The 22,860-nt window shown below is 39.9% G+C and overlaps 1 protein-coding gene across 1 annotated transcript in view; it reads left to right on the forward strand.

Annotated features, from left to right (window-relative positions):
• The window catches only part of scarf1.L (scavenger receptor class F member 1 L homeolog), a 30,756-nt gene extending 11,083 nt beyond the window's left edge, over positions 1 to 19,673 (forward strand). The window contains exons 3-11 of the mRNA XM_018246277.2: positions 267 to 368; positions 2,619 to 3,144; positions 5,697 to 5,915; positions 7,770 to 7,898; positions 9,970 to 10,073; positions 15,407 to 15,521; positions 16,169 to 16,290; positions 16,973 to 17,110; positions 18,404 to 19,673. Of these exons, the coding sequence (XP_018101766.1) occupies positions 267 to 368; positions 2,619 to 3,144; positions 5,697 to 5,915; positions 7,770 to 7,898; positions 9,970 to 10,073; positions 15,407 to 15,521; positions 16,169 to 16,290; positions 16,973 to 17,110; positions 18,404 to 19,434 (2,486 nt within the window). The 3' untranslated portion in view covers positions 19,435 to 19,673. The remainder of the gene's footprint in view (positions 1 to 266; positions 369 to 2,618; positions 3,145 to 5,696; positions 5,916 to 7,769; positions 7,899 to 9,969; positions 10,074 to 15,406; positions 15,522 to 16,168; positions 16,291 to 16,972; positions 17,111 to 18,403) is intronic.
• The last annotated feature ends 3,187 nt before the right edge of the window (positions 19,674 to 22,860 follow it).

Genomic DNA, 22,860 nt, shown 5'->3' on the forward strand with positions numbered 1-22,860 from the left:
AACACCTCAAACCATCCGGGAAAGTTGTACCCCCTGTCCCCCCTTTATGGCTGCCCTGTGTACTAGTATACTACATGTTCTTCAAGCTCAGATTCCCATGCATGGGTATATCATACACAGGCTAGCAGTTAACTTGCACACAGAGAATTAGATACCTTCTCATTCATAGAAATGCATAATAAGCCAATAAGTTTATATTTGCTCATACTGTAAATGTGAGGGAACCACACTCAAGTTGGCCCTTCCCCCCTTATTTATTCCTATAGCAATCTGTAAAGGAGAAGACACCTGCCAGACAGATGAAGTCTGTATTAGGCCTGGAGTGTGTCGCTGCAAACCTGGGTACTTTGGAGCCAGCTGTAACTCACGTGAGTACAGGAACTTCTTTTCTGTGACCTTTATATAGCTGAAAATTACATTTTATTATTTGAAAATAAGTTTGGTCTAGATTTGTGTATTAAAGGAATTATTCAATGTAAAAATAAAAACTGGGTAAAAAGATAGCCTGTGCAAAATAAAAAATGTTTCTAATATAGACAAAAATGTAATGTATAAAGGCTGGAGTGATTGGATGTCTAACAGAACACAACATCCTGCTTTGCAGCTCAATTGGTTTCCACTGATTGGTTACCAGGCAGTGACCAATCAGTGACTTAGGGGAGGTACATGGGTCATAACTGTTGCTTTTGAATCTGAGCTGAATGCTGAGGATCAATAGTAAACTCACTCAACAGTTATGTCCTATGTGGCCTCCCTCCAAGTCACTGACTAACTCAGAGTTAGAGAGCTGAAAAGCAGGAAGTAGTGTTCTGGCCAGTCACTCCAGCCTTTATACATTACATTTTTGGCTAACTAACTGTACTAGAAACATTTTTTATTTTGCACAGCCTATTTACCTAGTTTTTAATTTTATACTGAACAGTTCCATTAAGCATAACTAATATTGAATTGGCTACATGGGCACAATTTACTTTACCTAATTATTAATATTGGGAGCTTAAAGGGGTGGTTCACCTTTAGGTTAACTTATAGAATGGCCAATTCCATTAAACTTTTAAATTGGTCTTCATTATTTCTCTTTTTTTTTTATAGTTTTTTCATAATTTGCATTCTTCTTCTGACTCTTTCTAGCTTTGGAATGGGTGTCACTGACCCCATCTAAAAAAACAAATGCTCTGTAAGCTTCCAAATTTATTGTTCGTCTTAATTTTTATTACGCATTGTTCTATTAGGACCTATCCTATTCATATTCCAGTCTCTTATTAAAATCTATGTATGGTTGCTAGGGTGATTTGGACCATAGCAACCAGATTCCTGAAATTGCAAATTGGAGAGCTGCTAAATAACTGAAAAAAACACAAATAACAAAATGACAACCAATTACAGAATATCACTTTCTACATCTAAAAAAGGTTGGAGACCCCTGCCCTAAAGCTGGCAATTCTGTAAACTTTGAGACAGTTTGACTAAGTGCATACTGAACCTCTGGTGGTCAGATTTAAAGGGTCACTAAGGCCCAGGGTCAGTGGATAGGAAGTATGCATTAGTAATCAGCGAGCCGACCGGGACCCATGGGTCGGACGGGTTCAGGCCGGCTATAGCAAAAAATCTTTGGGTCGCTCACACTGCCGGCTTCTGTTTCCTGAATTTATAAACTCACACCTTCCCTGTCCCTTTCATGACACCCGGGTGGGCTCGGGAATATAAATAGAGGGGACAGAGTGGGCTGGGTTCAGGTTGGGTTGGGTTAGGGTTGGGTGTAAGTCAATGGAAACTCGACCCACACATCAATAGTATGTATATAGTCACAGCTGCAATCATGTGGGCAACTGATAAGACTGGATCTAAGCCTAAATTTGAGCCCTTAGGGTTAGTCCACACAAGCAGATTCTGGGAGATTTAGTCGCTTGATTCGGGGAGATTATGTCCACTGACATTGTGGTTTTGATTTTTTTCTTTAAGGGAAAGATCCCTGGTTTCTCCAAGGCCTGCTAGCATGGTTACATTCACAATTAGCTTAGACTTAAGGTGGCCATAGACGTAGAGATCCGCTGTGTCCATGATGTAGCTAAATGAGCGGATCTCTCCCCGATATGTCCACATTGAGGTGGGCGATATCTGGTTGATCTGTTCGTGGACCCTAGGGCCCAATTGGGCCGTGTATGGGGGCCGTGTATGGGGCCGTGTATGGGGGCCTTTCGACTAATGTGGATTTAATCACAGCTGCAGAAGGCTACATCTTAGGTCCAATGCTAACTTCCCCAATTGTAAAATAAACATGGTACCACACACTGTTACTTGCAAACTAGACTAAGTAAAGGTAACAGTGCAGGGCTGCAGTTAAAGAAGATGGGACCCTAGCAATTCTGGAGGCCTTAGAACTGTACCTAACAAAAGGATGGCCAAGCTATAGTCTCTTAGCTATTGATGGTATGCTGGGAAATTCAGTTAGACAGCCATGTTTGAGATATTGAAAAGGAATTACACAATGTAAAATTATGTTCTTTTATCATCCATTCCCTTGCTATAAACCACATTATGTAGCATATAAGCAAAATGTTGATGCACTTTTCAGAATGCCAGAAATTCAGCTTTATAACTATTCATTTGTGTGTTAGGATGCCCTGACCAGTATTGGGGATCAGACTGCAAGCAAAGCTGCTCTTGCTTTCCTAATGGGAAGTGTGACCCCGTGAATGGGCAATGCACCTGCAATCCAAATCGCTGGGGACCTAACTGCCAGCATCCCTGCCCCTGCTTCAAACATGGAACCTGTGACCCTCTTACTGGCACATGTCACTGTGAGCATGGATGGTGGACACCCTACTGCAGCAAACCGTGCCATTGTAACCTACAGACTTCACGCTGTAGCCAAGCTACTGGCCAGTGCATCTGTGACACAGGGTGGTGGGGTCTAAAATGCAGTGTGAGATGCAACTGCAACAACTCACCCTGCCTTCAGACCAATGGCAAGTGCAAATGTCAAGAAGGCTGGTGGGGGGAGTCCTGTGAGCACCAGTGTGATTGCCTCCATGGCAAATGTAACCCCCTGAATGGAAAGTGTGACTGTAATGTAGGATATCAAGGGCCAAGCTGTGCAGATCTTTGTGCACCTGGAACATACGGAACCAACTGCAAAAACAGGTGAGCTTGCTATTGCCGAGTACTGTTACATATAATATGTTTCTGCCAAATATACATTTATCCACAGGGAACAATAAAGAATGTGTACTTTGGAGTGATTGTACTTATTTTAGTGCTACTCCATTTAATGGTTTGAAGGGGACCTGTCATCCAGACTTAAAAAGCTGTATAATAAAAGTCCTTTTCGAATTAAACATGAACCCAAATTATTTTTGTTATTTAAACACCCATTCCAGTTATAAACTCTTTTAAAAGTCTCAGCTGTCAATCATATATTACCTTCACTTCCTCTATGCCTAGGGTTGCCACCTTTTTGCAAAATTTTCACCAGCCAGTGGTGGGGGCGGGAATAAAAGGCGCGGGCTGTGATGTCAAAGGGGGTGGGGCCACGGCACTGATGGGCCAGTGGTGGGGGTGGAAACAAAAGAGGCAGGCTGTGATGTCAAAGGGGTGGAGACACGGTACGTGATGGCCAGAAGGCAGCGAAAAAGGTACGTTTTGATCAGATTGGTTGCTGGCCAAGGGCCTTTTTAGGGGTATTACAAATTTACTGGCAGCTACACTGCCGGTAAATTTGTAATACCGGCCCCGGCCTTGTCATGTTTTCTACCGGCTATGCTGGTAAAATACTGGCCGGGTGGCAACCCTATCTATGCCTTAGGCAAAGGGGCGAGGCAGGCAATGACTTTCCATTCTGCACTTCCTAGGTTTCACTGCACTCCCCACATTCCCCTGCCCTCCTAACTATCTAAGCGTATGTGTAGCCAGTGCATAGTCCGGACTGGCAATCTCTGGGTTCTGGCAAATTCCAGAGGGGCTGCTATAAGGTGCCATATAAATTCAGTATTTATTGGGCTGTTGGGGGCTGTTTGGACCTCTGTGTACCTGAAATGTGAGGGACTGTTTTAATTCTCAGTCCAGACCTGGTATCAGGTGTCCCATTCTGGCACATAAACAAGATTTTGGGATTATGCAGAGCTTGCCTTAATAACAGTGTCCACAAAGTGGCACCTGCCTGTCTACTGAGATTGTAAACACAAGATTTCAATAATTTTTATAGTGTAAGTGAAATGTATTTTGCTTGACTAACATCACAAAATAGGATTTGGAATTATTTCTTAACAGGTCCCCTTTAAGCCTTAGATACACATAAAAAGCACAGAATCTTAGTTCATTATGAGATGAGGCATGTATAATTCCAAATCGGTAAAAGACAACTTTGCAAAAGTCCATATCGATAAAAACTCACTTGTAGTCTACCAAGATTATACAGGTATGGGATCCGTTATCCGGAAACCCATTATCCAGAAAGCTCTGACTTACAGAAAGACTGTCTCCCATAGACTTCATTTTAACCAAATAATTCACATTTTTAAAAATTATTTTTTTTTTCTCTGTTAACAAAATAGTACCTTGTTAAACTAATATATAATTAAGCCTTTTTGGAAGCAAAACCAGCCTATTGGGTTTATTTAATGTTTACATGATTTTCTAGTAGACTTAAGGTATGAAGATCCAAATTATGGAAAGATCTGTTATCCAGAAAGCCCCAGGTCCCGAGCATTCTAGATAACAGGTCTCATACCTGTATTTCAATCTTGAGCTGTTTAAAAGCTGGAATGTGATCAGGTAGTCTGGGATTTCCCTAGAGTTTTCCCAGCTGGACAGATCCTTTTCAACCCCATTTTATCATCACTAGATTTATCACAAATGGTTTGGTTGTTTGTTTCTCCTAGATTGTATGTATGTATGTATAGTTGTGTCTTTTGACGGATGTCTATACTATATTTTTGAAGGCCAACCTGGAAATAGATAAAACTACACATCTTTAGAAATCCCACTGTCTAACCCACAGTTCAAACAAGCAGATCTATAGACAGTAGGCACATTTCATTTAATCAACTGCTCAGCACAATCATCATAAGACATAAATGTCAGAAGCTGTGTAGGGGCAGCATTATGCATTGCATTGGTGAGGAGTACAAAGCCATGGTCAAGAATCGTTTTAAACGGCACTATTCTATTAATGGAAAAGTCGAGGTACGTACTTTAGGCAGGTGTATATTATTATTTAATATTATTAATTATTATTAATTCCATCTGCATTCATTCTTTTCTGTCGTTGGACTGTACCTGCAGGAAATTTCAGTTTCAGAATGTGATAGAAAAGTAGCACTTCAGCTAATATAATGTTAACCAGTTTTTCAATAATTATTTACTTTATTATGAGATGTATGAGATGCAATGCAGCTAGGCACCTACACCTAGGCCCTCATCTGTATATAGAAGTACAATTCCAGTCTGCCAGGGTGATGATAGTTTCAATTCTAAAACAGCTGCTGAGGCTTCATAGGTCTCTGTTATTTAAATATTCATCAGTTCTGTATGTGAGGGGCATGGCCTGGTGTGTGTCACTCTGGATAGTTGCATTGACAGCTTTTCCTTTCAGTTTAATATCACCAGCCTCTAAACACAAAAACTAGAGACCTTTTGCATGTGTGGTTTATTTATGATCTTTGCATTGCCAGTAACATTATATTGCACCTTGCCAGATGTGGGCACTGCAAGCAGGGACAGATTTGTTCCCCAGTGGATGGCCTTTGTCTGTCCTGTGACCCAGGCTATAACGGGACCCGTTGCAACCAGCCATGTCTACCAGGATATCATGGAGAAAACTGTGAGCAAAGATGCCCAAAATGTCGTGGAACGGAGGAATGCAACAGGGAAACTGGGACATGCGCACATTGTGATGCTGGAACACTGGGGCCTAGGTAAGAATTTATATATTTCTAAAAATGTGTGCAATTATATATATATATATATATATATATATATATATATATTAGAAGAAGAGTCAGCACACTCTGTATAATTTCAGGTGAAAACAAGTGTTGGTTTATTCACACATCTCATCCGACGTTTCGGTCCCACATGGGGACCTTTCCCTTTCGGCTAGGTCCCTAGCCTTTCTCAAACATTGGTCATAAGGAGTGCTTATTGACCATTTCTACAGCAAAATTAATGGCATGTGTGTGGTTAATATTTTCTGTAGCAATTATACTGACACATCTCGGATTAATATGCTGATTATTTTTGTAGGAATTCGACGACACATCTAAGGTTAATTATGTAGGGTTAATATGCTGATTATTAATTTTCCATAGAAACCCAGAACCCAGCTGTCCAGAAAGTTCCTAACAGAGCTTAGTGTATGATGATCCAAATGACAGGAAAGCCTCTAGACTCAAGCATTCTGCATCCCATTATAAAAGATCCAATAAACTGTACCAGATGTTTTACAAACAACCAGAACACTAAAGCTGGTTCATTCATTTGCCAATGATATTGAATTTGTATAATTATTGGTACGTGTATGCAGGGGTGCTCTTTGCACCCCTCAGGCAGCAGTGCCCCTTAGGTTAATAGGAGCAGCAAAAAGATTCTAGATTTTTTTTTAAACTGGAAATTCAACTCTTCTAGTGCAGGGAACTCAATTGTGCTCTCTATACTAGCGATGTGGCCCCAGGACACTCCTGTAGGAGTGCAAAAGAAGTTAAAAGTGATTCTGTCATGATTTTATGGTGTCCTTTTTACTTCTAAATTACACTGTTTACACTGCAAACAATTTACTCTACCATCTAAAATGCCATTCCTAAACCAACAAGTGTATTTTTTTAGTTGTAATATTGGTGTGTAGGCAGCCATCTCAGGTCATTTTGTCTGGTCATGTGCTTTCAGAAAGTGCTGCACTATGGAACTGCTTTCTGGCAGGCTATTGTTTTTCTTACTCACTATAACTGAAGGTGTCACAATGGGACATGGATTTTTACTATTGAGTGCTGTTCTTATATCTACCAGGGAGCTGTTATCTAGTTACCTTCCCATTGTTCTGTTGTTAGACTGGTGGGCGGGAAAGAGAGGGAGGTGATATCACTCAAATTTGAAGTACAGCAGTAAAGAGTGACTGCAGTTTATCATAGCACAAGACACATGACTGGGGGCACCTGTTTGCTCTTTTGGAAAATGGATTTCAGTGCAGAAGTCTTCTGGAGCAGCAGTATTATCTGAAGCATTTTGAAAAAAACATCTGTGTGCATGGTGGCCCACTGGTCTGTCCAATATCCATGCATTATGAATATTGGTCAATTCAAGAATTGGATTTGATATTTAATTGGGCAATGTACCATGTTAGTCAGTGTGTGATGAATCAGCAGATGAGGAAGTGAAGAAGAGCTGCAGCTCCATTCATGTCTGTAACGGGCAGTAAGTGTACACATATTATTATAACTCCACTCCATTTGAAGTGTTTTAAAGGCAGAAAAAGAGTCCTATTATGGTGTGTGGGAACACAGACAAACAGGAAATAAGAGAAGTTTTATAAAGAAAAGGATGAACGACATTAATTCATCCTGAATGCAAGGGGCACATCCTCTGGATAACTGCTTCATTGTCTGGCAGAAAAAAACACACTTCCTGTGGCACAATTGAGCCATGTCATTGTCTCGCAATACTCTCTGAGTAATAACAATGAACTTATTTGCCATTGATGCCTTTCACCTAAGTATGTGCTTTTTTTGTACTGTGACTGTCAGAAAATAGTAATTACTGCACATTTTTCTTTTAAGATGTGATTCGAAATGCCCACCCGAAAGCTACGGAGAAAGATGCCAATATCTGTGTCCTGTCTGTATTCATGGAACCTGTGACCCCAAAACTGGAGAGTGTATCTGTGACACTGGATATTGGAAACACAGGTAAACTCAGCATCAACTATGAAAATGGAAAAGTATTCACACCCATAGCCTATTCCCTTATTTGTCTGAATAACAAATCAGACACTGAAATACATGGTCCCCACATTTTAAAATTTTGTAGGGACACCGTTTTGCAGTAATATTAGTATTGCATATTAGTATTGGGGTAAGTATTTACCAGCTTTTGTGCTTCAGTATTTACTAGAGGCTGCAAAAACCTGAGATATTAGATTCCCAATTTTCAGCTACTAGTTCTGGTATTCTTTACACTAGGGGGCAGCAAATGACCCAAGGTGCTAAGCAGCACTTGTGGCCCATTTACTCACAAATATTTGTTCCAGATTGTTCACATGATGCTTGTGGACTTTAACTCTGCTATTATGGAACATCAACTATCTGGATATCGCCTGGGCTTTCTCAGAATGCTGTGCCATTCTTTAAAGCAGAAATGATAAGGGATCAGTTATGACCTCTAAGGCAGTATGCTGCATTCAACTGTTTTTTTTTTTGCACTTTGCACATGACTTTCCGCTTTTGCAGAATTGCTGCGGCCTCTGCATTCATTCCTGTTCCCAGGGTCGGACTGAGCTGGTGGGGCAGCAGGAGAAAACCTAGTGGGCCCCACCAATCCAGGTCGTCCCCCCCGCCAGAATGAGTGCCCGAAAGTTTTTAGGAGGAGAAGTACAAGCTATGAAGAGGCTGGTGGGTGGTACACTGGGGGGGAGGGTGGTGGCTACATTGGGAGTGGGCGGGCGGCGCATTGGATAGGCGTTAGGCAGGTGGGGAGTTTGCCACTGTGGTAGGAGTGGCCCCTTAAGGTTTGAGTCTCTCAGTCTGATCATACCTGTAGCTGCCCCAAAGTGTGCGACAGCACTGTATTGAAGAGGGGTCTATATTTAGTGAATATAGACAACAATATTCACTAAACAATGCATCAGGTGTATTAATAATTGGCTTATATTGGTTTAACCTTGCAATTAATACCGTCACTTCTATAATTTGTAATTGTCTTTAAATACGCAATGATTCATTTCATACCCCATTTTCAGATTTGAAAAAAACGGCTGTTCACCTAAGGGTCAGGACACACAGGCAGATTCGGGAAGATTAGCCACCCAGCGACAAATCTTCTCTTCTTTGGGGCAACTAATCTCCCTGAACTACCTCCCCTGCCTTCCCATCGGCTAAAATGAAATTCGCCAGCGGGATGGCACTCAGAGTGATTCGTTTTCCGAAGTCGCCCGAAGTTTTCTCGCGAGGCAATTTTGGGCGACTTCGGAAAACGAATCGTCCAATTGCCATCCACATTTTAGCCGGCGGAAAGGCAGGGGATGCGGTTCGAGGAGATTGGTCACCCGAAGAAGAGGAGATTTGTCGCCGGGCGACTAATCTCCCCGAATCTGCCTGTGTGCCCTGACCCTTAAAAGGACAATTATGCTTTTACTTCTAAGGGAATAGATAGAGATCATATACTTTTGTTGTCCTTTTTTAGGACTTCTTGGCATATATTGTCGGACCCCTACCTTTTTACCCTTGAGCCAAATTCAAATGTAAAAAGAAAAAATAAGGGCTGTGATTGGCTATTTAGTAGTCCCTGAATTGGTAGCCTGCAAGAGCCTCTGTTTAGCAGTACACCTGGTTTTTTTTTTGCAACTAAAGCTTGCCTCAAAGCCAGGAAATAAAAAATAAGCACCTACTTTGAGGCCAGTGGTAGAGACATCCAAGGGGGCTTGTGAGCAATCAAAAGCCACTAGTTGGGGATCACTGGCCTAGATCATGGTTATATGATATTGATACCTAAGCTCTGGGGTTATGTGTACAAAGATGTCCAAAACTAGAGAGCAAACAACCTTTGCTTCAAAGCAAATATTTTCGAAAAATCTAGACGTGAACAGAATAGCTGTTGATTTTTGCCATCTATAGCACTAAGTGAAGTCAAGGATGAACATTTTGCAAAGCAATGATTAGTAGTCAATATACACCCACAAGTTATTATTTATTACAATTCTATCACTCTTGTAAACACATCAATGAGAAACCTCTAAAGTAAATATTCCCTGTTTTCTTTCAGTTGCAATGAGACATGCCCTCATGGCTATTTTGGATCAAACTGCTCAAGCACCTGCGAATGTGGCGGGGGTCCCTGCAGCCCAGTATATGGAACATGCCAGTGGAGTAAGTTAGCCAATAATTCAGAGGACATGACTGCCTTGATAGATTATGAAGCATAAGATAATGCAAATATCCACAGGGCCGATTTAATAAATTGTAAAAAGAGGCATTTGTCCAAGGCCAACCAGGACAGGGTACCTGCCATCAGTATTTTCATCCTTAGTAGTAATTCCCAAATTCCTGCCTGACCGCAACCTAACTTCTCTGGCAGAGATTGACTGTTTGCATGTTCAGCTCTCCCACATCTGGCATTGGACCCTTAAAAACAGCAAGAAAGGTGTTTTCAGCATTTACCAACTCAAACCAAATATCCCAGCATAATGATTTGCTATGTGCAACAAAAATATATTAAAAATATTTTTTATTTATCATCCACATAGGTTAAAATACTCTATCCCATAAAAACAAACAAACATAGCACAGCACTTGGAGTGGCCCCTCAGGTGAATAATATATCATGTATTGTACTTCATCAAAAAAGCAGCAAAATCAGTCTATACGATGTGTTATTAGATATATCCTTTACAGTGTCTCTATACTCCAAGCCAAAATGTTAGGTATAAAAACATTCCAAGTAAATGTTACTTAGCTGAACTCTAATTCTAGGGTGAATCCACCTCACAACCAGATAAATCGTCTTTGACATGCTCCAATCCAACACCAAGCTCAGTCTGTAGCAATGTGCATTCCAACACAATTTTTCCACACCGCTGTGTCTGCATATAAGGGCCCTTTTCCATTCCTGTGCCGGAAGTAACTACTGTCATGGAAATCTGTTTGTTTATGGAACTCCCATACTCTGCCCAATGTTCCACGTAACCCAGTAGCCTCATCCCAAGCTGATATCGCAAGTGGGGGGCTTCAACTAGGAATATTTTTATGTATTTTCCTAAGTGTGTCATGCCTCCAATATATACATAATCCTTATCATGGCATAAATAACAAATACCATTCTAGGTAATCAGTTAATAGTGCTGCTCCAGCAGAATTCTGCGCTGAAATCCATTTCTCAAAAGAGCAAACAGATTTTTTATATTCAATTTATATACATGGGGCTAGACATATTGTCAATTTCCCAGCTGCCCCAAGTCATGTGACTTGTGCTCTGATAAACTTCAATCACTTTTTACTGCTGTACTGCAAGTTGGAGTGATATCATCCCCTCACAAGAAGCGCAAGATGTCTAATACTCCGGGATATGTCAAAGAACTCCAGGCTAACATATCTTTTGCATTGGTGAATGACTCCACTGAACAACAATCATGTGGATTGAGGGGATGCAAAACCACATGGAAAAGTCAGAAGGTTGTTGGAAGAACGCTCTATGCATGGGTGAGACCAGAGTACAACTTTTTGGTTTGAATGAAAAACAAACTCTGCATTTCATCACAAGAACCTTATCCCATCTGTGAAACAGGGTTGTGCCAGTATCCTGGTTTGTGCTGCCTGCTTTGCTGCGTCTTGAAGAGGACAGTTTACTATCATTGATGGAATTATGAATTCTGGACTGTACCAGAAAACTCTGCAGGAAAATGTTAGGCATGTGCCCATAGACTATAGCGCAAGAGAAAGTGGGTCATACAGCCTAAACAAACAAATCGATCTACCAAAGTGAATTTTTAAAATGCTTTGGAATGGCAATAGAATTGTTGTGCAAGTGAAGTCAAAAGCAATAGAATTGTTGTGCAAGTGAAGTGGGTGGTGCATGTTTGGAAACCACCAACATTCTTGATTGAAGCTGTTCTGTAAGGACAAGACTGACTAACAGCTGATGGAAATGTTTAGTTGCAATTATTGCTGCCCAAGAGGGGTGCACCAGTTACTATAAGCAAAAGTTCACATACTTTTGCCACAGACAAATATGTAACATTGGATCATTTCCCTAAATTAATCAATCATTATGGTTTTGACTGTTAATTGGGTTATATAATTTTAGGTCCACTGTACATATATAAAAACAACCTCACTGATGCCATCATTACCTGGGGTGCACCTTGCCGTAAAATAGCTTTGCGGGTCTATTGTTTACTTTAGATTTGTGGCATATTGTTTACTTTTCTGCACAACAGCAGGGTATATTCACTACACACAGACTTAATGATTGATAGTTGATATTGGCTTATTTGCCAACACTGGGCAAATTTATACGAGGGCAGTCACAAATAATGAAAAGCAAACATTTGTTGGCTGCCATAGGTTACTACAGAGCTTCAAGTTTGGCCAGTGTTATTAAATAAGCTATTTTACTGTCTGACTTTCTTAAGTTGGCCATACACACAAAGATCATCTTATTTTGCAAGTTTGCCAAATAAGTGAATCTTAGACTGATGCAATTACATGCAGGGTCAATTCAAGTTGATCCAGTTGTTCAGCTCCTGGGCCAACAATTATGTCCAGATCCTTATGTAGAGGACCACATCAATCCATTGATGCAGTCCTTGCCCTAGATATATGCCTGATTTTCAGCCAGATATCTGTATGGGAAGCAGTCAGGGAGGGCCCATACATAGGCAGATAAGCTGCCAACTCAGTCTGGAGGGGCCAAATCTGCAGCTTAAGGCGGCCATACACTGAGAGATCCACTCGTTTAGCGATGTCACTCGATGAGCGATATCGGGCTGATCTGAACTTGGGCCCTAGCTAGGGTTGCCACCTGGCCGGTATTTTACCGGCCTGTCCGGTAAAAATAATGGTTGATCCCCATGTTATTAATAGGGAAAAAAGATAAATATATAGGAAGGCCGGTATTTGTTTCCAGAAAAGATGGCAACCCTAGACCTAGGGCCCAACGATCGGATCATAACGAAGGGAAAGCGGACGGTCAGATCGCAGGACCGCATCAATACACAGATGCGGACATGATCTGACTGGATTTTTAACCCTGCCAGATTGACATCTGGCTGACTTTCGGCCATATATCGATCAGGGAAGCCCGTTGGAGGGCCCCACACACGGGCCAATAAGATGCCGTCTGTTGGTAACGTTTATTGGCCTGTGTATGGCCAGCTTAAAATCTGCCCATGTATGGCCATCTTTACTCTCCAAGAGAAAATATTTTGCTGTGTAGCTGCCAGTTAAATTATTTATGTGAATAGCACAAATCATTTTTTTTATTTTGGTGCATTATTTATATTAACAGTTCCATATTATATTTTCCCTAAGTGCTTGGCTAATAATGTGCATCAGTAACAGATTGCTCAAGTCACTGATGATTGATCTCCCCCACTATGTTGATTCTACTACACCATTTTATGTGTGTTATATATGAGCAAAGTTAAAGATTAACTGAAAGTTTCCAAAACACAGGCTCACCATAGACAAATCCAAAGATTATTTTCTGTCAGTTTGCACAGATCTGTGTTGTTTATGTTCGTCCTTGACATATCAGTGCAGTGCAGTCTGGTGAGAGGTCAGATAGCTGAATCTGGATGGGAGAATGCAAACATGAGCAAAATCTAATTTGTACATAAATGAAGAGAGGGGCCTGGGTAAGTCAGGAACTTGGGGGCTCATTTAAGGGGAAACATGTATGTTGGTTTTAGTGAGATCAAACTTGTGACCCTCCAGCTCCAGTGTGTGCCAGGGGTTGAATTCATACAGATGGATAGGTAAATACTGAAAATATCTAACCCTTATAACAACATACAGTTCATATATACTTCCCTTCTTCATTTATGCTCATACATTTTCAAAATATCAATTTAAAAAAATCACAATTTCTCGAGCAAATTTATGAAAAAACTCAAACCTACAAAGCTCAAATCATGTTAAGTCGTGAAAAAAAACCATAACTGCAATGTAATAACATTAATTTTAAATATTTGACTTGAACTTTAATTATAAATAGCTTAAATAATGAAAATATACCTCCCATTGACTGCTACAGAATTACCCTAGCAATCATGCATTTATTTAAATAAGAGACTGGAATATGAATAGAGGGGGTCTGAATAGAAAGATGAGTAGCCTTACAGAGCATTTGATCCACATTTGAATGCAGGTAAGATTCAGAAGAAGAAGGCAAATAATTAAAAAACTATACATAATAAAACATGTCCAGTTGAAAAGTTGTTTAGAATTAGGCATTCTATAATGAATTTAACTTAAAGGAGAAACAAACCTTTCAAGTGTGCTTATAAACTACCTGTTCAGTTGTTGGGTCAAATGGGTGGATTTTCCTATGAAGCCACCTTAGAGGGGTAATTCACCTTCACAAACTCAACTCAACCTTTATTTTTTTTATATTCATTGGTTTTTTTAAATATAGATCTTTATTCTGCAGATCTCCAGTTTGGAATTTTAGCATCTTATTGCTAGGGTGTAGTTCACCTAGTTAGCAGGCAGCACTTTAAATTAGAAACTGAAAAATAGGAGAAAGCCTGCATAAAATATCAAAATAATAGTACAGGTATGGAATCTGTTATCCAGAATGCTCGGGACCTGGGGTTTTCTTTCCATAATTTGGATCTTCATACCTTAAATCTACTAGAAAATCATGTAAACATTAAATAAACCGAATAGGCTGGTTTTACTTCCCATAAGGATTAATTATATCTTAGATGGGACTGAGTACAAGGTACTGTTTTATCATTACAGAGAAAAAGGATTATTTGGATAAAATGGAGTCTATGTGAGAAGGTATTTCCGTAATTTGGAGCTTTCTTGATAATGGGTTTCTGGATAATGATCCTGTACTGTAGTTAAAAGTAGCAGTCAGCACCCACATTTAAAAGCTGAAAGACCAACTGCACATTTTTACATTAAAATATATATCCTTATAGATAAATCTGTTTCATTGACCAAAAGGTTTTGTAGTTTTCCAACAATAAGTTGCATTCTTTTTTCAGCGTTTTTCAGCGTTTGCAAGCTCTTAGTAACAAGACCTTTAACCAATTATTTTTGTATGTTCTCTACAGAGGTGGTTTTATACTCCATGCGGCCATGAGACAGCCTTCCCTTTGCTGCAAAGCCCCCCCCCCCACTTACCTCCAGGGGCTTTGTCGTGGGTTGAGGGGGGCAGTTGCACTCCACTAGAAGACCTGAAAATATGATAAAAAGATCTGAATTTAGGCTCTTAAAGTTACTAGGAGTAACTAGGAGTAAGGAGTACGTTTTTGCTGCCTATAGTAAATTGCACCTCTGGTTCTTTATGTTGCCCATCACCTTGAAAATGCTCTTTTGTAAACCCAAACACATCTGAAACCTAATCTTCTATACCAACAGCAGTGCATACTTTCTAGATGCCACTTCAGTGGCACAGGTCATGGTTTTCTTGAGTGTAAATTATTGTGCCTAATGCTGGGTTGTGCCCTAATAGATTTCCATTTTTTTTGCAGCATCCAATCAAAAAGGAGCTCTGATTGCAGGAATCCTTGTGCCTGTGTTGTGCTTCCTTTTCCTGCTGTGCTGTTGCTGCTGTTGTGGAACTGACCAGTCTGATTCAAAAGACAGGTATGGACACATATCAGCCGCAGCATACTAGCAGTACTGTACTGTAACTGTAATTATTTTTAATATTTTTTGCTGAATTTGACATGTGAGAAATGTTACAAATTGTTTCTCACCTATATTCCTGGTCAGGTGTTATGTACCTTGAATTTTCTCAAGTGAGAAAACATTTTGCTAGCATTGCACAAGGTTCCCATAGACTTTAATGATAAAATGAGCAAAGTGATAGTTTAGAAAGATTTCATTCTAACAAACAATTATGTGCCAATCGGTATAAAAGGATCTCAGCTGGTTTGAGTTCTCACCAACAACAAGAAAAGAAAATATGATAGAATATGTAAACAACCCTTACAAAGTAAAGTGAAGTTGTTTTTTTTCACCTTTGCTAAATCGGCACTCGGGTATTTTTAGAATGGTGTTCTGTAATGGTATGGCATGTGTTTCTTTATTCTATACTATTAGCAAGGGATGGAAAAGTCGTTCACAGCTTACTCATAATCGGTGTCAGCATCACAAATAAGTGTTGTCACTAAAACAAAGGGTTTGCAAAATCCAAATTACTTTACTTTACTGGAAGTTATTTGAGTGCATTTAAAATGGTAATAACCATAAAAGAACATATTGAAATTGAAATATCTTTTCTTATACAGGGTATCCCAAGAAGGAGGCTCATGTTCTAGAATGAAGCACAATTTTCAAGGGACCTTGGCTAACATAAGTTCACTGTTGCCCTGTTGCTCTGTTGGCAATACTAAACTCTCCTGGGTAACTGGTAAGATTCAGATTCATTTATGAAGACCCCAGACATTAGTGCTAGAGGACCAAGGGGAGCAAAATTGTGCCCCTTTGTTTTATAGATGAGCAATTATGCCAGAGATATTGCAGCCCTCTCCATCTCAAACCAATGCTGGTGGGCACAAGGCCATAGGACATGTGTAAGTTACAAGGCTCCTTTGCACCCAATGCTACAGGTGCACCCTCACTTGCACGACAGAAGAAGCATAAGTTAAAGCACAGGTGTGCTAAGTACAGGCAGCAATGTATTCATTTGGGATGTGCGAGTGTTTGCACCTTTGGGTGCTTACAGGTGGGGTAAGTTATGATGATGGTGGGTGCAAGTGATAGAGCACTACAGGGTGCAAAATCACAATAAACAAGGACTAATGTCCGCACTTTCCTCACATGCCTCCCTCCCTGACAAATATAGCTGTTCTGAAAGCAGGCAGTACTGTATTCATGAAGGAAGCACAGATTATAACGTAACATTCTTGTAACTTGAGCCCAAATTCAAGGTGCCAAGTGCAAACAAAAGGGTCGCTTGCTCTGATTTTATGCACTTTGCACCCTGCCCCGTGGATAGTAAATGAGCCCTAAATTTTTTTGTGGTTCAAATGCATTACAATGTTATGTTATATTACAGTTATTAAAAATAATACAATCATTTTGTTTTCTAGTGTCTCACCACGATGCAGAGCTTCCTTTTAATCATAGTTTCATTGAGTCGCCTTCAACTGGCTGGATGTCTGAGAACTCTTTTTCTTCATTTGAATCAGATGAAGGTGGTCCAGTCTACTGTGTTCCTCCAAGAGAAGGTATTAACAGTAGATATTGTTAAGTTTTGTTGGCATTTTAAATAATGTCCTGTGACTGAGTACATGATACTATATTGTCCTAAAACACCAAAAAGCTTTTTTTACTCCAACAGCATTGGTAAATATAGGTGTACACTGAGGTTTTGTCTGAACCCCCCACCCCATTTCTTAATGCACCCCTTTAAGGTCCAATATTTGTTCAGGCGGCCCTAATAAGTACAGATATGTGATGATATAACCCAATCATCCATTGTTGAATGTATAGCTGGTGCGAGGAAATAGTATCATCCCATATCTCAACCTGACTTGGCTTCAAGCTGTGCATCCAGGAGATGACAATATTTAAGGCAGTGATTTTTAGACTTCATGACCCATATTGATCTCCAGCATTTGCTCAGGGACCCATGAACAGTGTTAAATAAATAACAAAACATTACTTTATCATATATCATTGTAAAATATATTTACGATGGTAGTGTCTGTTTAAGTCTCACCCTAACTGATCTTCAGGTTGGGCTTCAAAGAGCATTTGGACATGCGTCCACATAAATGGCTTTAGGAATGAAATCTCCTAGAGATCAGTTCTCTAAGAGTATGGAGTGTGGAATGGTTGTAAAATGTGTCCAAATACTCCCAATATTTCCAAATAAGCTTCAGTATCGTACATTGTATTTGGCTTTTATATGTTCTAGTAAGTGGGCAATATCGGGCTGATCAACGAACGGATCATAATGCATCCGAAACGGGTGGTCGGATCGCGGGACCGCATACACGCACAGATGCCGCCGCGATCCGACAGGATTTAGATGCCCGATTTAGATCTGTCCAACTTGCGGCCAGATATTGAGCTCGGTCTGTCGGCTGCTTTTATCGGCCCGTGTATGGGGGCCTTTAGGCATGTTTACAAACTGGTCAAACCAGTAGCATGCCTGTATGATGAGCAGAAATTAATGTGCCGGTCCTGTTCTCATTTTGTCTTCTTGAAGCTTCCCTGGCTAAATTCACTGTTCTATAGTTTCCCAAGTGTTGGATTTTAGGGAGATACAAGACAATTATATTAAAGGTAGAGATAATTATATAAAAGGGGCAAAAAGGGTCAACGTTGAACCTATCTGCCTGTAAGAGTTTGAACCCCTCTACGTGCACCAGTTCCCAGTGTACATAAAGGCTTGTATGAATAAGTGAGGCTGGAATAATTATCAATGCCATTTTTGAAAAATGCATAATTATAATATATTTATAATTCTGAACATAGCCAGTTATTACAAATATCCATTTTCTTTACAATTGCAGGAATATCCATCGCTGATCTGGATGGATTTCAGGAAATTAGTTCAAAATGTAATGTTTTTCCAGATTCTTTGGCTTTCAACGCAGATGATGTCTCCCAGCCATTTTCTATTCCCAGGACATCTAGCATTGCCAAAGCTAAACGACCGTCTGTGTCATTTGCTGAGGGAACTAAATTTGGCAGTAGAAGGGCATCAGCTACTGAGACACCCAATCTTGCACGGAAACCAAAACTTGCTTTAAGTCTTCCAAAATTGCCTTCTATTCAGTCACAGCCCATAAATGGTGATGATCCGACTCACAGTGAGCAAGCCAATGATTTTTATGAAAAAGTTTGTATTAACCAGGAGCCAGAAGATCATCCTAGACTGCACAGAAATGTGCCTGTTGGCCGCAGGAGGACTATGTCTAATGCTCAGAAGGTAACACTGAAATCAGAAGTAGCAGAATCTAGTGTAATAGAAAATGTTTATGATACGAAACGTAAAAGCACTGGTGTTACCACCGTTTATTTGAGCGTTGGACCTCCAAAAAAGATTTACAAACCTCGTAGAAGATCCGAAGGTAATATTGATGGAGCTGTGCAGGCTGTATTAAAACGTTTGGGCAGCTTTCAGAAAGGGATTCCAAAACCTGTTAGAAAAAATTTACAGACATCCAATACTAAAATTACACCATCGAAGATATGTGAGGAAGAAGGTTTTACAATAGACAACAAAACCCCAATCTCTCCAAGTGCAAAATTTCAGGACAATCAAGCAATGAAAAACGTTATGTCAACATCTTCTATCCTTAAGAAAATACCTACCAGAGCTGAGGAGGGGACAGAATGTGTGCACACTTCTGATAAGCTTGAGAATATGTATTCCAATTTGACTGAACCTGTGGCACTACTGGAACAAGCCGAATATGCAGAGCATTTTTATCATACTACAGAGAATACAGACTCAGAACCAAAGTATGAAAATATATCTGTTGCAAAATGCAACAAGATTAATGATTTAGAGGCATCTAGTCTATATGAAGACGCATAGAGCATCAGTCAACAAAACATGGTTTAGACCAGTGCTGTCCAACTTCTTGAACAAGTTATGAGGTTGGGAAACACACGCCAGAGCAGAGTGACTGCTGTTTAGACTTTTATTGTGCTGTCCGACTTCTGTAGTACCGAGGGCCGGATTTTTTCTGACCTACGTGGCGGAGGGCCGATAATGGGAGCCAGTTTTGACAACTCCCTGTTTTTAAACCACACCTACTTTAAACCACACCCATGTTACCACAAGAACTTTTAAGACCATGTCCACATTAATGGTGGTAACACACCAAAAAACTGCAGGGATATCATTCATACGTGAAAAATTTAAATCATATTAAACCATAACCTTAAATCCATATGCCGCCTCCTCCCCTGTAGATAACACAGCCCCACAGCACAGGCAGAGTATGGCACACACTGGGAGCATAGGGCAGGCAGTGTATGGCACACACTGGGAGCATAGGGCAGACAGAGTATGGCACACACAGGGATTATAGGGATGGCAGAATACAGCAGGAGAAACTCAGGACTACACTAAGATGAAAACCATGCAGGGGCTAGTTAATCTCAGTACTGATACTTTTTAAAGTTTACACAAGGTAAGCAGACACAGCAGGCAGACTTTCATGTAGGGAGCCCTACAAGGGGGGGGGGTCATAGGCCACCAGTTGGACAACACTGGCTTAGACCATGACCATAATTCACTCTACCATATAAAATTGTATTCCTGAACCAATAAGTGTGATTTTTTGTTGTTGTTGTAATATTGGTGTGTAGGCAGCCATCTCAGGTCATTGTGCCTGATCATGTGCTTTGAGAAAGAGCCAGCACTTCATAATGGAACTGCTTTCAGATAAGCTATTGTTTCTCCTTGTTAATGTAACTGAAGGAGTCACAGTGGGACTTGGATTTTTACTAGTGCTAGTCTCATATCTACAAAGGAGCTGTCATCTTGTGTCAGGGAGCAAGAAAGGGACACTGAAGTTTATCAGAGCACAAGTCACATGTCTGAGAGCACCTGGGAAACTGACAACATGTCTAGCCCCATTTCAGATTTCAAAATTAAATATAAAAAAATCTGTTTGCTCTTTTGAAAAACGGATTTCAGTGCAGGTCTACTAGAGCACTATTAACTGATGCATTTTTGAATAAAAATCCCTTTAAATAAGCATTTCGGACCTGAATGCAACAATATTCACCAATGCAACCTAATATAAGTAGTTTTTTTCAAAAGAAAGCTATATAAACATTTTAATGATTTCATTTCTTGATAATATCTTTGCAATTATTTAAGGATACACAATGGGCATAGTAATAACAAAAGAAAACTTTCAAAAGTGAGCGACTAATCTTTTCGATCTTTCAGGAACATATCAGGATTCCAAACAAGGTTTCCATGGTTTCTTTGAGGCTTGGATATTAGAAGTGACCCAGGCTTCTTAGAAACATGCCTGTAGTGGAGTTCAAAGTATTATTCTCAATGATCTTCTGTCTAGGAACGTTCACCCATGGTTGGTTATGTAAACATGGTTCATTGGTAAACAGCATTAGTCGTAAACCAACATTTATATTACATTGAATATTTTCCTCAACACAATATACTGGATGGCAGTAAACCCGATAGGCTGATTTTTCTTCCAATAAGGAGTAATTATATCTTAGTTCAGATCAACTACAAGGTTTATTATTACAATGAAAAAGGAAATAATTTTTTAAATTTTGGATTCAATTTGGAAATTGGCCTTTCGGTAACTCTGAGCTTTCTGAATAACAGATACCATACAGCTATAAAAAACAGATCAGTCCAAAAGTCTATTGTGTCATTTTATTGTATCAGTTAAGAAACTTCTTTGAACCAGTTTGTGCAAATGCTTCACTCCCATGAATTATGTTAAAATTAGCACTTTTAGGCCTTTACAAATGTGCTTAGTGCTATAATTTTGAGCAGACTTGAAAGATTTTAGCCCACATGAAAATGGAATTCCACTAAACAATGATAGAGAACAATTTCTGAGAACATATCAAAGGGGCAAAGGAGAAAATGACAGATAAACAAGCAAAACAAAATTCCAGAATGCCGGGAACAGGTTAAAAAAATGTATATAATTTGAACTGGCAAGAAATGGGTAGAAAACCCAATCTTCCTAAATCTAACCCTTTGTGCTTCTCTGTGTTTGCGTTATTTAAATGAGCATAATAGCAATTCTTTATATACCACGTGGTACTTTTCTCTCCTGTAGTTAACAGTAGTTCTGAAAAAAAGTTTTATTCAACTCATCAGGAATAAGTTTTATTCAACTCATCAGGAATAGCAAACTATACTTTTCTGTTGTGTTGGCCATGCAGCCAGTCCACCTCCTCAGAAACTTTTACTTGGACTATCTTCCTGGTCTGCCATTGCCCCATCAAGGTGTTGGGGAGACAGACCAGCAGCAATTTGAGATAATCTGGTCTTTCAAAACTGCCTATCTGTTTCCCGCTGATGATTTCTGGCTGCAGCTTTACATGTAGTTCCTTATATGTTGTAATTGGCCTTGCAGAAGTTGTGGGTGATGATATATTTGCATGTCCTTCTTTGCAAGGATTACTGTGCATTGAGATGGCGCATCACCAGTATAGCACATAATGGCAGATGTATACTGTTGATTTTAATAAAAATTGCCTTTAAAAGAACAGTATGCACCTAAAACACCTTTGATAAATTAAACATAATAAATAGGACTTGTGTTGAAATCACATTATGCCTATTGGTTTAATTAAAAAGTCCATATTTCCTATTTTGTTGCCATTATAAAGCACTGATCAAGAAGTTTGCCTATTTTCACTGTACTTACCCCACCTTTCCTTTATAAACAGGGCATTTTGTTAAGCACTCCCTACTGAAACCCTTCCCTTCTTTAAGTGACAGTCATTGAGCAGCTCCTTATCAGGGGCTTCTCAGTGGACTGGTAATTAGTTGTATCAGCCCCTGTGACAGTAAGTGAAACTGGTTTCATATTCTTGTTTAGAGCTAGAAATATAGAAACAATAGATATTTCATAATTGAAATGTCATGTTGGCATATTTAGCTCATGTTGAAAAGGGGTGTATACTGTCCCTTTAAAGTTATGTGAATTTTCATATGTGGCCCCAAACTGAGACAGATGGCTAGGTAGATGACCTAACATTCAGAGCCCACCCATAAATAGCGTTGCCATCTTTTTGAGAAAGCTTTACTGGCCAGGGAATGGGGCGGGTCCACAAGGTGAAGGATCATTATGTAAATGAGCAGGGTCATGATGTCGAGGGGCGGACCTGAGTCGTGGAGTGTGGAATCGGTAAGTATTGTAGCTATAAAGGGATGAAGGGGTGGGCTGAGGCATGAGTGTCCATCGAAGGCAGGCCAGGAGCAGTTTGACTGGTGATCATAAATATACCGGCAGCT

The sequence above is a fragment of the Xenopus laevis genome, chromosome 2L, assembly GCF_017654675.1.
Source record: "Xenopus laevis strain J_2021 chromosome 2L, Xenopus_laevis_v10.1, whole genome shotgun sequence".
In the NCBI taxonomy this organism is placed as follows: Eukaryota; Metazoa; Chordata; class Amphibia; order Anura; family Pipidae; genus Xenopus; species Xenopus laevis.